This window comes from Gobio gobio, assembly GCF_949357685.1.
Source record: "Gobio gobio genome assembly, chromosome: 9".
NCBI lineage: Eukaryota > Metazoa > Chordata > Actinopteri > Cypriniformes > Gobionidae > Gobio > Gobio gobio.
In genome coordinates, this window is record NC_137115.1 from 49,942,257 (window position 1) to 49,959,111 (window position 16,855).

General features: G+C 37.9%; 1 protein-coding gene across 1 annotated transcript in view; it reads left to right on the forward strand.

Annotated features, from left to right (window-relative positions):
* The window catches only part of luzp2 (leucine zipper protein 2), a 299,582-nt gene that overhangs the window by 240,998 nt on the left and 41,729 nt on the right, over positions 1-16,855 (forward strand). Inside the window, exons 5-6 of the mRNA XM_079825036.1 lie at positions 80-150; positions 9,359-9,440. Coding sequence (XP_079681162.1) covers positions 80-150; positions 9,359-9,440 — 153 coding nt within the window. The remainder of the gene's footprint in view (positions 1-79; positions 151-9,358; positions 9,441-16,855) is intronic.

Genomic DNA, 16,855 nt, shown 5'->3' on the forward strand with positions numbered 1-16,855 from the left:
CTGCAAGGTCAAATCCAAAAAAATCTCAAACACAATATCATAAAGCATACATCACAACTTTTCTGTTCTTTCTCCACAGTCTTTTAAGAATGATGATGCCGTGCCCAAGAAGGATGTGCAGAGGATCCTGGAGCTCAGTCACAAGCAAAGGTAAAAAAATTTCTGTTCTCTCTCTGCAGCTCCTCCCATAATCTGAATCATTGTATAAATGAATGAAATCTGCAACGCTAAAGGCCCGTTCACACCAAGAATGTTAATTCTGAGAAAGAAGTAAGAATTGCAAGTAGGGCTGGGCCGATAAACGATATCATATCGAATCGCGATCAAATTGATGTCGATAACGATGATAAGCTCTGGACATTTTTACTCGATATGGATTACTCAAACACCCAATCACACAGCAGAAATAAACGTGACAACAGCCAGTCAGCGTGAAGCTTTTAAATTGCACATCAAAAGTACACGCTCTACTGGCAAAGAAAACTCAACACGAGAAGGAGAAAATTAGTGGAAACGGCGACGAACGTTAAATCGAAAGTGAAACTAACCTTGAGTTATCATCCAAAGATGACGAATTTGTCGATAAAAGGTAGCACAAATTGTTACTCATTTGAACCACATCACCGCTCGGGTCAAAGTCCACACGGATCGGTCACGCGACCACTCAGTGATGTTTTATTAAAAAATTTCGGGAGGAGCACGTTCAGACAACTAAACCTAATTAAACACGAGCGGAGCACATTAAGTTAATCCATTTAATCAACGATAAGAGGTGTATATATACAGCACATTTACCTCCTTTTGTTGACAGTTTTTTAGCATCCCTCCACCACCCCATCTCCTCACTTTCGTTTAATAAACTCTTATTAAACGTTAACACAATCCATAATACCATGCAGTCTAGTTCTAGACTATCTCTATCACGAGGGGATACTCTCGGTTCGGGTCAAAAATTCACAGCCCGGAGCCCTCCCCGGACAGCACACCAAATACGCATAATCTTTACCCCATTTAATTTGATGTAAGTGTGAACACGTGAAACAGTGCTGTGAGATCCAGTGAGAAGCGCGTACAATCAAAGAAAAACACAAATGTCTCTGTGATTTAAACTAGTTTAAAACCAGATTAAACAGCGCTGACAAACAGGAGAAACGATACAGTCGGAAGGCTTTTATATGTATTAATGTTCTGGATATTATATGTATTAATGTAGACTTGTATTAAAAGGAGTAATGGAATATTATTACATTATTTTTATTTAGCTATAGAATTTGTGCATTTATACAAAATGTTTTTAGGCTAGGCCTACTGTTTTTCATACAAATACCATAAGAAACCATATTTTACCAAGGTAGTGAAGAGTTACAGTATATGCATGGTTTTAACTGTGGTTATCATGATCTAAATGTATGATACTATGGAAGACCAATGGTTAATTTTAATAAAACTTTTTACCATTTAAAAATGAGGTTGTTACAATTTTTATAGAGGTCCATGTTTTTTGTTAATGAACATAAATTTGCATCTGCATCCAACCTCAAGCTACTACTGTCAACTCACTGTCAAATGTGCATTTCTAAGACAAAACATGTAATATTATTAATACTGCAGCCTGCAATGCAAACTGTGCCGAAGATGTATGCCAAAGTCAGGCAACACAAACCTGTTTCATGACTAGAAACAATATCACCCGTTAGCACATGCAGAAACTAAGACATTCATATTTTCTATTAAGAAAGTTATTTTGTTAAGGAAAAATGACTGGAAAAGTGTAAGGAATTCAAAAACGTGAAGTGTTTGTCCTATTCAGACAATAAAAAGTCGCTTAAAACCACAACTTTCACTTAGGAGCAAAAATCTGCCTTTAAAATTTGAAAGAAATAAATACTTGAAATTTATCGTGATAATTATCGATATCGACTGATATGAATTTTTTTTTTATCAAGATAATTTTTTGCCATATTGCCCAGCCCTAATTGCAAGACATAAACTCGCAATTGTGAGGGAAAAGAGAGAATTGCGAGATACGTAAATAAGAAAACTTTTTTCTCAGAATTGTGTGATATAAACTCGTAATTGCAAGTTCTAAAGTCATAATTGTGTGATATAAACAGTGTTGGGCACATTACTTTAAAAAAGTAATTAGTTATAGTTACTAGTTACTTCTTACAAATTGTAACTGAGTTAGTAACTGAGTTACATCATTATAAAAGTAACTAATTACCAGGGAAAGTAACTACTGTGTTACTTTTTTTTCCCGCTCTGACTCCTCCTGATCGTTGGTGTGTGTGACTGTGCATATGCGTCTGTGTGTGTGTGTGTGAACTCAACCACTCAACCTATCAACCTCAACCTTGTCTCCCACCCACCAATCATCAGTTATGTGTACCAAAAACAAGCATGGCATGCACGCACGCACGCACGCCTGCACGCGCACACACACACACACACACACCAACCAGAGAAAAAAAAAAAACGTTGCAGGTCTGACTGACAGAGAGCCTTTTCGGATGAAAACAGCTTCAGTGAGCTCAATTTTAGTAACGCCGCATTTTATTCTCAGTAACGCTAACGGCGTTGTAACGGGAGAAACAGGAATTCGTTTGATTACTCGTTACTGAAAAAAAATATTTTGTCTATAACGCCGTTATTCCCATCACTGGATATAAACTTTCAATTGTGAGGAAAAAAAATGTCAAAACTGTGATTAAAAAGTCACAGTTATCTTTTAAATTGTTTTATTCCTTGGCGGAAACAAGCTTCCATAACAGTGCCAGAAAAAAATATTTTCAAAAAAATTTAAGACATGGATCTCAGCCCATGCGGTGTTTCAGTCAACTTTAGATTAAATGAACTGTGAAGGAAACCGTGCTCTGAGAGTCTCTTTAATGAATTACTCACTCTCACACACCAACATCAGTAATTAGAGACTGTTAGCAACTGTTTACATGCACGCGGCTATAGACAGATGCTCCGCCATTTGTCGTGTACATCTCTAAGGCTCTCTCAGCGACTGTTATTTCCCAGTTTCAAGAGCAACAGGGTTCTTTAACGCAGATTTTGCGACCTTCTTGGATGAAGCCAAGGATTGAATTGTCAGAACACTCTTAGTGGCATCATGGCAACAGACTGGATCCATCAAGGTTCAACCATGTTGGCTGTGGAGAGTTAGTGACAGAATTCAATTTCCCCCAGTGTCAGGTGTGCGTAATGGCTTCTATTTTTAACCCCAATCAACAGCAGACAGATATTGAAATTCCGGGCAGATGTGCTGAAGTTTCTGACCTTCACTCTCTTGATTAAAATGACAATATAAGGTAGAAAAAGAAATGGGCAGACCATCCCGTGGACATTTGTGATTACGCAAGTCGGGAGAATGACAATGGATGCTGTATTTCATCTGTAAGTTGGTGCACAGCAATTTCTCCAAGGCTTTAGTGTAGCATAGATGCAGTAGACATAGAACAGCTGATATCCAAAACATAATTTAAACCTGGGAATAAACAGAAAGCTTTGTGATTTTGAATGAATAATATTTATTTTGGAAAAATGTGCCTTTATCTACATTTTACAATGTACTAGCTAAATGTATTTCACTGCAGTTTCCAACTGAAATGAACATTAGAGGCAGTAAAATGTCAACGACTTTTATTACTTTTCACACAAATTATGAATAAAGGGGCAGATTGTGGATTAATAAAGACTTATTTTCTAGCAGTTACTTGCACAATACTATTTTATGGCCTAAAAACCTGAACCTGCCAAACGCGTGTGTACTTCAGCAGTGGAGTGTAACATAGTCACGCCTACTAGACACTTTGGTGGGTTGAATATTATACACTCACCTAAAGGATTATTAGGAACACCTGTTAAATTTCTCATTAATGCAATTATCTAATCAACCAATCACATGGTAGTTGCTTCAATGCATTTAGGGGTGTGGTCCTGGTCAAGACAATCTCCTGAACTCCAAACTGAATGTCAGAATGGGAAAGAAAGGTGATTTAAGCAATTTTGAGCGTGGCATGGTTGTTGGTGCCAGACGGGCCGGTCTGAGTATTTCACAATCTGCTCAGTTACTGGGATTTTCACGCACAACCATTTCTAGGGTTTACAAAGAATGGTGTGAAAAGGGAAAACATCCAGTATGCGGCAGTCCTGTGGGCGAAAATGCCTTGTTGATGCTAGAGGTCAGAGGAGAATGGGCCGACTGATTCAAGCTGATAGAAGAGCAACTTTGACTGAAATAACCACTCGTTACAACCGAAGTATGCAGCAAAGCATTTGTGAAGCCACAACACGCACAACCTTGAGGCGGATGGGCTACAACTGCAGAAGACCCCACCGGGTACCACTCATCTCCACTACAAATAGGAAAAAGAGGCTACAATTTGCACGAGCTCACCAAAATTGTACAGTTGAAGACTGGAAAAATGTTGCCTGGTCTGATGAGTCATGATTTCTGTTGAGACATTCAGATGGTAGAGTCAGAATTTGGCATAAACAGAATGAGAACATGGATCCATCATGCCTTGTTACCACTGTGCAGGCTGGTGGTGGTGGTGTAATGGTGTGGGGGATGTTTTCTTGGCACACTTTAGGCCCCTTAGTGCCAATTGGGCATCGTTTAAATGCCACGGCCTACCTGAGCATTGTTTCTGACCATGTCCATCCCTTTATGACCACCATGTACCCATCCTCTGATGGCTACTTCCAGCAGGATAATGCACAATAATGTCACAAAGCTCGAATCATTTCAAATTGGTTTCTTGAACATGACAATGAGTTCACTGTACTAAAATGGCCCCCACAGTCACCAGGGGCCTCATTTATAAAACTTTGCGTAGGATTTGCGTCAGAAGTGGCGTACGGATGAAACATAGGACGTGCATACGCACAGAAATATTCGGATTTATAAAACCGTGCGCACGCACATCCAACGCAGTTTTCCCTTAATAAATCACAATCAATTCTAAATGTAGCGCAGCTTTTGCGGCTTCATGTCACGCCCATAGTTGCCCATAAATAGTCAGTGAAACGCCCACAAGTTAATATTCATAATTTGCGAAATCTTGGCAAACACATAGAGGAAATAAAAAAACCTTAACTTCACTCAATGTGAAGTAGAAGTTATCGTTGGCGAGGTGGAAAAGAGGAGAACAATTTTGTTTGGAGGGCACAGTGTTGGCATTACTAATGCCAAAAAGGCACTTGAGTGGCAAAAGGTTGCAGACGCCTAAATGCTGTAGCCTCACAACCTCGGACCATAGCCGAAATAAAAAAGAAATGGTCGGACATCAAAGTCGAGGCAAAAAAGCGTCTAGCGCTCCATCGCCAGAGTGTGTTTGCCACGGGTGGGGAAAAGGGGACACTGGAGCTGACCCCTCTTGATGAGAGACTGCCGGCAATTATTGGGGAATCCCTATTAATCCCTATCCCTATTATCTACGTGGAAATGGGAAATAGTTCAGTGCAAATGTAATTTCTTGCAGTTTTCTGAATGGTTGAGACATACGTCATACGTTATTTTATCAAAAATAAAACAAACTAAAGGCATATGCATGAATACCATGATTCCGTAGCTGATGAATAAATTTTTACTATGAAAACAACTTTCCCCAGCGGACAATTAATAAATCTCTAGCGGACACATTGACGAGAATATCAGTTTTGTAGGCTACATTATTTTGTTCTGTTTACCATATTATTTATGAGGATGAATTGCATAACATGGCAATATTATTGCAGAACATATTTCACTTTTCTTTTTGCAAATATGTGTTAATTTGCATTTCTGTTGTAATTTTCGTTTGTTTTACACTGCAGATCGATCAAACGGGTGTTCGTGTAGGCTGTTAATTGTAAGACTTGCTTTGTGAAGTCTTCATGTTATTTATGAGAGGCAGTATAGCCATTTCTTTTACACAACGTTCTACAGTTTCACACACTTTCACGTGTTTCTTCCATCTGCCGACGGTGTCGCCATTTCTCATTTCACCCGTTTTTGTGCGTACGCCTGGGTCAGAGCTTGCGTGAAGGACCGCAAATTTTCCCATCAAGTTTGCTTTTTATAAATACCAATTATTGCGTAGAGAGCGGCGTACGCATTCTTTTGTGCGTACGCAACGTTTATAAATGAGGCCCCAGATCTCAACCCAATAGAGCATCTTTGGGATGTGGTGGAACGGGAGCTTCGTGCCCTGGATGTGCATCCCACAAATCTCCATCAACTGCAAGATGCTATCCTATCAATATGGGCCAACAATTCTAAAGAATGCTTTCAGCACCTTGTTGAATCAATGCCACGTAGAATTAAGGCAGTTCTGAAGGTGAAAGGGGGTCAAACACAGTATTTGTATGGTGTTCCTAATAATCCTTTAGGTGAGTGTATATGCATTTTTCAAGTAGTATTGTCAAAAATATAGATTTTTTGATACATATCGATACTGAAATATCTGAAACACTTCCTATAGTTATTTTCAGCTGATACATGATACCAGCTGAGCTCTCTCTCTCTCTCTCTCTCTCTCTCTCTCTCTCTCTATCTCTCTCTCTCTCTCGAAGAGGACTTGAATCTTGGCTTAGGATTGCACGTATTGCGCATAATTTTACTCATTCCTGCAGATTTTGTGCTCATGCCTAAAGTGCACTCACATAAAGCCGCCTCTCAGGACTAAATTAAGTTCTTTTTCGCTGCTTATTGTGCTTAAACAGTCAAATTCACACAAAAAAATATGTCAAAATGCCGGTTTTTGTGAGTATTAATGTGAACACAGTCAGTTATATTTTAAGTGAACACAAACAATTGAGAAAGAAAACGCGTTGTGTAACAGTATAATGGATCCGTGCATCAGGTCTTAAAGTGACAGCAGGTTTATTAGTATTAAAAATATCTATATGGCAGTTTTTCCCCATGGTATGGATGTCATAATTGTGTCCAGTAAAAATGAAAACCATTAGCCTCAGTGGCTGGTGTGCAAAAAATTTGATGTCAAGCCATGTAGGGCATGATTTGCAAACGAATACATTTTGGCATTTGAATCACATGACCAGCTTCATATGTATTCCTTTCTAAAGAAGTATATTAGCTTGGTAACTCACTTAATACAGCACTGAAGAAACAGAGCCACGCCATTCGATTTAAAAGAGCTCAAAGTCTCAAAGGAGGAAGCTAAAATGGCATGGTTACTTCAGCAAATGTGTTTTTATCTCTTACTTGCCTACACTATCGGTTGGGTTTAGTGTAGTCTTGCGTAGCCAGACAATCAGACTGATGGCAGAATGTCGGGACTCCATAGCAGTTTTTATTGGCCAAGGACCGACCAAGCATGCCGTCTGGCATCCAATCACAGTTCGTTTTCACCGTTATGTTTAGGGGTGTGAAAATGTAATGTGGATGTTCCTACTATAACAGACCCACGAGTAAAGCTCTTGGACGTATTTTAAAGAGTCTATGCCGCAGATTTCACATAGAATGGAAATCCAGCGTTTAGTTGATCTTGATAAGTTGTAAACACGACAGCATTCTTCTTCCATGAGGGGGTTTGACGTCACAACAGCTTTATTTCCAGGTGGTCCGTTAAAGAACATGACACACGTGTTTTTTGGAAATCTTTTACAATCAAAGCAATCAGATGACGACTTTGAAACTCCTGAAGTGTTTCCCATTTTGTGTGCAGAATGTTCAGAGGTTATTCACCGGTTCTTTGACTAAGGTGCTATATAGCACCTCTGGAGAACCGCTGAAGAACCACTGAAGCACCAAAATTGGTGCTATATAGCACTAAAAAAGGTTCCCCTATGATTACGAGCCAAGAACCATTTTTGGTGCCATATAGAACCTTTTTTTTTTTAGAGTGTATGCATCAGACGTTCAGACAAAGGTCCATAGGCTTGCCTTCTGAGGTGAGACTAGGTTTAGGGTAGGGTTTAGTGTAAGGTTGTACATTTATTTTCAAAAGTGATAGTGTTAACCTTTTAGCACCACTCACCGTTTCCTTTCTGAACTGCCACTCACTGGACATTTCACTTTGATGTGCGTTGTAAAACATGCGAGAAATAACGTAATGTTTAGCAGAAATATCACCACAGGCATTTTACAATGAGCCTGGCTTGAATGTTTCAGATTTCTGGCAGAAGGGACTTCATTAAAAAAAAAAATCTGAAATTCAGTTTCATTAAAATAGATAAATATATATAATAGATGAAAATTTCATTAGATAAATGACGTTTTCACTGGTGGTCTCAATCTTTTGGTTCCCACTTTAGATTATTTCATTTAGAATTTACATTTGATATAAATGAGCCACTTGATAAGCAATTATTATGAATTTTATGTCTCATTAAACTAAAAATAGTCTATAAAATGCTGCAAGTAGCAGTTAATAGAATCCAGTGGCTATTAGAAGACATCTGTAACAATGGTAAAGACGGGAACTTCAAGGTGTCCTTTGTCATTTGATGATTCTCGTGAGTCTACCTCTTTTGGCTGCTTTACACCCTCAGTGCCCTTTTGTGAAGTTGCATTGACTATCCTACACAATATCTAAAGTGGACCATCGAAATAAAGTGTTGCCCTTTAAAGTCTTTAGCCATTGGTTTTGCCTGAAATGTCAAATACTGAAAAACATCTTAATAGTGGAGCTTGGTGGTCCTTGAGGCAAATTTGAGAGTGACTCTCGTGTGAAATATTAAGTCTCAAGCTCAAACAGTGTAGTGGGGCTGATGTTATGAATATTGCAAATTTATCCACTAGTTGCTAGGCAACCATACATCCCATCCATCCTAAAATTATAGAGAATGCAATTAGCCACAGACCTAGCATGCATGCAAAGTTTGGTGAGTTTTCACCACAGGGAAAAAAAAGTTCAATCTTGCCTCCCTCCCCACCAACCCTTTTGCTTATTTATCTGCATCACTGTTTGAATGACCAAATCGGATGTTTGCCTGTTTCTTTTCCTGATGAGCATTTAGTGAGCAACAACTCCCGGGTTGTAGTGAATTAAATAAAACATTGAGACGTAGCAGATTTTTGTTTTGCAATGCACAATGCAGCTGATTATATTTGACTCTTTTTAGTTTAGTAAATGGTATAGTGTATCAATTCACATTATTTATCATTAGTCATCAAGTGTACAGGGTGTATTGATTTACATATTTATCATAGACCGATATTGGTGGTAATTTTCATGTGCAGAAAGGGCATGACTGTACTGTATGTGTGTTTTAGAATGTGTATATCACACATTTAAGATAAAAGTAAGCCCTTGTGGCCATTGTGATCACTATTCCCCTGCGCACTCTCATTCACTGTTTTTTCATTTGTTTTTTTCTGTGCCTCTATCTCTCTCATTCACAGGGATGAGATGAAGTCACTCCAGGCAGCTCTGCAGAAACAACTGGATGATGCAGCTGAACGTGCAGAGAAACAGCAGGCCACCGTGAGACCTTTTACACTGATGTGTTAAACTATATAAATACAATTCGCTCAAACGCTAACCACATAAACTTGGCCTTTGGGGACTGTGTCAAAATACTAATGATAATGGCCTATAGCATTTGCCGCTTACATGATTACTCATGACATTACTCACTCATTACTTTTATGAGTCCAGGGCTGATTCTTCAGTTAAGGGCACTTTTGACTACTTGTCTATAGTCTATGTTAAAATATTCATCACATATCCTGGAATAAAGATCTGATCATGGCCTTGATCAACTTTCAACTGTATTGTGACATAATATGTAATGAAAAAGAATGTGTGGTGAAAAAGCCTGCAGGGCCCTGTCATACACCCGGCGCAATGCAATGTTTTTTGCTAGTTTCAGACCAACGTAGTTATCATTTTCACGTCCTGCGCCACATTGTATAAATAGCAAATGCATTTGCGCCCATCTGTTCGCCCATTGGTGCGTTGCTATTTTGAGACAACTGAAATAGACTGCGGCATTGACCAACAAAAACATGGTCTAAAGTGCTTTTTTTTTTGTTTTTTAAAGAGCGTGTTAGTAATATGTGCCTATTGGCGGGTGCACAACGCGTGTACACTCTGTATGTGAATCCCTCCATCCCTCCAGGTGAATCCGCCATGGTGCAAGCACAATTGGCTTTTAAAAGGAATGGGAGTTGAGACTCTGGTTAGTTTGTTGCACGTTACGCCCTAAACACTCCCATGACTCATTAAGAGACTAGGTACAACCCTTTTAGACCATGCGCCCGGGTAGATTCGGATACTAAGTGCATCTGCGGCGTGCGCTTTAGACCATTTGCTTAGTTTGTTAAAATAGGGCCTTTGGAGTTAAAACACAATATGTTAGATAGCATTCAATAAACGTTCATTTATAAAATGTTAAAAAAATTATGAATTTATATTTTTTTAAATACAACCCCAAATCAGAAAAAGTTGGGACAGTATGGAAAACGCAAAAAAAAAAAAAAGAAGTGATTTCCAAATTTACTTTGACTTGTATTTGCAGACAATATGAAGACAAAATATTTCATGTTTTGTCTGGTCAACTTCATGTCATTTGTAAATATGCATCCTTTCCTGTCATTCAGACCTGCAACACATTTAAAAAAAAGTTGGGACAGGAGCAATTTAGGGCTAGTAATGAGGTAAAATGGTTAAATAATTATGTGATTTGAAACAGGTGATGTCAACAGGTGATTGTAATTATGATTTGGTACAAAAGCAGCATCCAAGAAAGGTCTAATCCTTTAGGAGCAAAGATGGGCCGAGGATCGGCAGTTTGCCAACAAATACGTGAGAAAATTATTGAAATGTTTAAAAACAATGTTCCTCAAAGAAAGATAGGAAGAGATTTGGATATTTCACATTCAACAGTGCATAACATAATTAAAAGATTCAAGGAATCTGGAGGAATTTCAGTGCGTAAAGGACAAGGGCGCAAGCCTAAGCTGAACAACCGTGATCTCCGATCCCTCAGGCGGCACTGCATCAAGAATCGTCATTCATCTATAAGCAATATCACCACATGGGCTCAGGACTACTTTGGCAAACCTTTGTCAAGTACCACAATACGTAGTTACATCCACAAATGCCAGTTAAAACTGTACTGTGCCAAAAGGAAGCCCTATGTTAACAGTGTCCAGAAGCGCCGTCGACTTCTCTGGGCTCGGAGGCATCTGGGATGGACAATCACACAGTGGAAACGTGTACTGTGGTCAGATGAATCAGTATTTGAGGTATTTTTTGGGAGGAATGGACGCCGTGTGCTCCGGACCAAAGAAGAAAAGGATCATCCAGACTGTTACCAGCAACAAGTCCAAAAGCCAGGGTCTGTTATGGTATGGGGTTGTGTCAGTGCCCTTGGCAAATGTAACTTGCACTTCTGTGAAGGCACCATTAATGCTGAAAAGTACATAGAGATTTTGGAGCAGAATATGCTGCCTTCAAGAAGACATCTTTTCCAGGGATGTCCATGCATATTTCAACAAGACAATGCAAAACCACATTCTGCACACATTACAAAGTCCTGGCTGCGGAAGAAGAGGGTACGGGTACTTGACTGGCCTGCCTGCAGTCCCGACCTGTCTCCAATAGAGAATGTGTGGCTCAAAATGTGACAACAAAGACCCCCTACTGTTGCCCACCTTAAGACTTGTTTGCAGGAAGAATGGGACAAAATTACACCTGAAACACTTCATCACTTGGTGTCTTCAGTCCCTAAACGTCTTTTAAGTGTTGTGAAAAGGAATGGCAACATTACAAAGTGGTAAATGCTTTACTGTCCCAACTTTTTTTGAAATATGTTGCAGGTCTGAATGACAGGAAAGGATGCATATTTACAAATGACATGAAGTTGACCTGACAAAACATGAAATATGTTTTGTTCATATTGTCTGCAATGAAATACAAGTCAAAGTAAATTTAGAAATCACTTCCTTTTTTTTTTTTTTTTTGCGTTTTCCATACTGTCCCAACTTTTTCTGATTTGGGGTTGTATGAACAAGTTATAAAGATGCTTTCAGATCATGATGGAAAAGCTTCAGATTTTATGACATTTATGATTTTCATCTAGTCATTCTGTCATCATTACCAAATATAAGCTTTTTTTTATTTTTATAAATGCTTAGCATGAAAGTAGGCCTAATGGCATCCGTATTTGGAAATACCAAATTGCAAATTGTACATAAAAAAAATACTGAAAATACATTTATTTTTGGAAGTACTTTGGAAAAAGTACAAGTACAAAGTATAAAGTTATTATAAAGAGGGATTTAAAAAGGATGGGTGCTTTACAATACAAATAGAATACTGGCAAATTAATATTTCAACACCATTAAAATATGGGGGAAAAAGGGAAATTAAAGAGAAACAAAAAAGTTTAGATTTCACTTTATTTTGATGGCCCACTTTAAACATTCTACCAACTATAAGCAACTTTGCAACTACATGTTAACTAACTCTCATTAGAGTATTAGTAAACTGTACTAGACTATTAGGTTAGGGTTAGTAGAATAAGTTGACATTTGCTTGCAAAGGTACTTATAATCAGTATGTCTGTTGGGGAGCATCAAAATAAAGTGTTAGCAGATATTAAGCAGACAGTCTACTAATACTCTAATGACTGCTAGTTGACAAGTAGTTGCAAAGTTACTTATAGTTAGTAGAATGGACCATTAAAATAAGTGCTACCAATTGTTAGCCTTTAAAATTAGAATTTATATTTTAAAAAGCATACTACTATACAAATACAATAATTGAATATTAATTGAAATGACTATTTGAAGAATCTCCCCTATAGATCATTGCAGAAATATAATTGTTTAGGTTTGTTGTTGCTGTATTGAAGGATGTCCAGAGTAAATATCATGACGTCTCCATTTTGAATGTTTTGTTCACTGCACCCTCTTTACTTATCCCCGTCTAAACTAATTACCAGGAAAACACTAGAAACCTCGTTGAAGTCAGTGAGATGGCACGGAAGGGCCATAGAGAGCCTTTTCTATTTTAGGCATTTACCTTTAGGTCTGGAGGAGTTATGTTACCGTAATTATGGAAAACTGTAGGAAGCACCTTGCTGACTCTGGAGGAGATGCACAATTATCTGCATGCAACTTTTCTTGTTTCATCTCTGTGTGTGGCTGCGCCGTACTGCGGGGGATAGAGGCACAGGGGCTCGTGTTTGGAATGAGAATGAATCTCTCAGAATTAGCATTTCACCAGCTCTGGCCATTCTTTCCATTCTATGAACAGTTCACAACCAATTGACACCAATTACAGATAGCAAAGCCGATTCACAACCCCTGATATATTCACAAGCTGCAACAATGTGCCCGTTCAGTTCGGGGAATGTTAACATTTTACACTGCTGTTGAAATGGCCCAACGAGCTCTGACCTTTTGTTTGCCTGTAAGTGTCTTTTTATGATAACCGTTATATTATCTGGCTATTATGTTGAGCCGTTAGCATCATCCCGAGTTTTGGGAAGAGAAATAAGGTCTATATCAGCCTATTAAAATTGCATATTCAAAACGTATGGACTGAGAGACTGTTTTAGCATCATTTATTCAACCTCATGACATTGACCTTCTTCAATATTTCGATATATGTCTTGGCGTTTTTTTGTTAGTTTTTTTTGTCCATACAATGAAAGCCAATGGGGTCCAGTGTTGTTTTGGACCATTGACTTTCATTATATGGACGACAAAAAACATTCTTCAAAATATATTATTTTTTTCCTTCAAGGGAGATTTCACCCAAAAACAAAAACGTAAATTAAGATTCTGAGAAAAGTCTGAAAAGGTTTTTTTTTTTTTTTTTTTCTTATACCTTAACCAAAACTGTTTGGCTACCAACATTCTTTAAAATACCATTGTTTGTTTGTTCGTTCATTCGTAAGGAAGTTTGGGATGAAAAAAAGTTTTGAAAGAAGGAAGTTTGGAATTTTGAAAGGAGGTTTGTAAGCAAGTAGGTTTGGAAGGAAATAAGTTTGGAATTTTTGAAGGAGGTTTGGAAGGAAGTAGGTTTGGAAGGAAATAAGTTTGGAATTTTTGAAGGAGGTTTGGAAGGAAGTAATGAAGAAAGTTTGGAATTTTGGAAGGAAGAATGGAGTTTTTAATTTTTGAGGGAGGTTTGGAAGCAAGTAGTTTGGAAGGAAATAAGTTTGGAAGGAAATAAGTTTGAAAGGAAAGAAGTTTGGAATTTTTGAAGGAGGTTTGGAAGCAAGTAGGTTTAGAAGGAAAGAAGTTTGGAAGGAAGTAGGTTTGGAAGGAAAGAAGTTTGGAAGGAAGTAGGGTTAGAAGGAAAGAAGTTTGGAAGGAAGTAGGTTTGGAAGGAAAGAAGTTTGGAAGGAAGTAGGTTTAGAAGGAAAGAAGTTTGGAATTTTTGAAGGAGGTTTGGAAGCAAGTAGGTTTAGAAAGAAAGAAGTTTGGAAGGAAGTAGGTTTAGAAGGAAAGAAGTTTGGAAGGAAGTAGGTTTGGAAGGAAAGAAGTTTGGAAGGAAGTAGGTTTAGAAGGAAAGAAGTTTGGAAGGAAGTAGGTTTAGAAGGAAAGAAGTTTGGAAGGAAGTAGGTTTGGAAGGAAAGAAGTTTGGAAGGAAGTAGGTTTGGAAGGAAGGAAGTTTGAAAGCAAGTAGGTTTGGAAGGAAGGGATTTTGGATTGAAGGAAGTTTAGAATGAAGAATGGAAAGATGGATTGATTTTGCCAAAAAGGAAGAAGTCTGGAAATACACAAGAGAGATAATTATGACAGAACTTTCAATTTTGGACTAAAGTTTTAGTGAACTATCACTTTAAGATTATTTAAAGAACTCAAATGAAATTATACATGAACCATAATCTGATATAAAACTTGAAGTATTCAACAAATCAAAACATGTTGTTGTAGTGAAACAATATGCACCCCCCCCCCCCCCCTCCAAAAAAAAAAAAACGAGATTGAAAAAATATCTATGCATTACTGCATCTATACATGAACTTGGACTGAATTCAATTAAAGTGCTAATCGTAATGAATCCACCTGCAGCTACGCTGCTGCTATATTGTCTGGAAATGCGCACAGCTGCTCGACCTCAGTATTTAGATGTGTTGTTATTTTTCCACAATGTCTGTCATGGCTGGAGGCAGGAGAGAGAGTATGAGAGTTGAGGTAGTTTGACATTCAGGGCTGAGCTGGGTGAATAAGGAATAAGGAGCAATAGTGGAACGTTCTATTTGATTGGTGTTGTGTTTCACCCTCAGGGCTGTAAACACTTCTGATTCTTTCTTGGCTGTTTGTTCCACGCTCTGGATTGTTTTGGGAACTCTCACTTCCACATTGGTATTCTATATAGAGACATTCTCTTTTCATTTGAGTTCATGAATCTACATAGCGGTTACACAGAATATGTACAGTAAGATCTGATCTACCTTTTCTTTTCCCTTTATTTTAAAGCCCATACATAAATAATAAATAAAATAAATACTATATTTCAAATATATATGGCTCAGAACAGTGCTAGATAGTTTGCTTACAAATTGTAGATAGTTACTGCATCCAAATTATATGACAAAAAATGTAGTTAGTAACCCAATCCATTACATTACATATTTAAGGTAATGTAATCGGACTACTGTTTGATTACTTTTAGATTACTTTTGGCCTAACTCATTTATCACATTGATTTTGAATAGGATAATCTTGTTCCATATCGATATAAACATTCAAAGAGTATTAGAGAAAATACATAATTTTTTTATCAACAAAATGAAGTGCATTAATTATTATGATACGTCAGTGTTTCCCAGACTGGGGTTCATGAAGGAACTGCAGGGTTTAAGTAAGTTTAATGAAAAACCATTAAAGGTGCACTATGTAAAAAAAAATTCTGTAAAATATCCAAAAACCACTAGGCCAGTGTTATATATTTTTTTTTCAGTTGAGTACTTACAATATCCCAAATGTTCCCAACTATTTGTAAATCGTGAGAAAATTGCTACTTTAACCAAGGAACTGGGACGTGTGAGGGAGTCGCCTGTCGACAGCGTCATGTTTGCGTTACCCTATTTTTTTATTTTTTTATTTTGCAGAAACGCTTTACTCTCAATGCAGTGTGCAACAAGTGTCATAGCAGCCGCCGAGCGAACGCGTAGAGTAACTTCATAACATCATTTTCAACACACTCAGATGTATCTAATATGATAAACAGAGCTGCGTTACCTCATACTCATGACCGGAAAAGCGGAAATTGCGCCAGCAAAAAAATAAATTATTGCTTTTATTTATCAAGGATGCATTCGATTGATATTAAGCAGAACAATAGTTTTCAACATTTATAATAATAAATGTTTCTTGAGCAGCAAATACAACCCCAAATCAGAAAAAGTGATGGAAAACGTAGTATGGAAAACGCAAATAAAAAAAAGAAGTGATTTCTTAATTTACTTTGACTTGTATTTCATTGCAGACAATATGAACACAAAATATTTCATGTTTTGTCTGGTCAACTTCATGTCATTTGTAAATATGCATCCTTTCCTGTCATTCAGACCTGCAACACATTTCAAAAAAAGCATTTACCACTTTGTAATGTTGCCTTTCCTTTTCACAACACTTAAAAGACGTTTAGGGACTGAAGACACCAAGTGATAAAGTGTTTCAGGTGTAATTTTGTCCCATTCTTCCTGCAAACAAGTCTTAAGGTGGGCAACAGTACGGGGTCTTCGTTGTCACATTTTGCGCTTCAAAATTCGGCACACATTCTCTATTGGAGACAGGTCGGGACTGCAGGCAGGCCAGTCAAGTACCCGTACCCTCTTCCTCCGCAGCCAGGACTCCGTAATGTGTGCAGAATGTGGTTTTGCATTGTCTTGTTGAAATATGCATGGACGTCCCTGGAAAAGATGTCTTCTT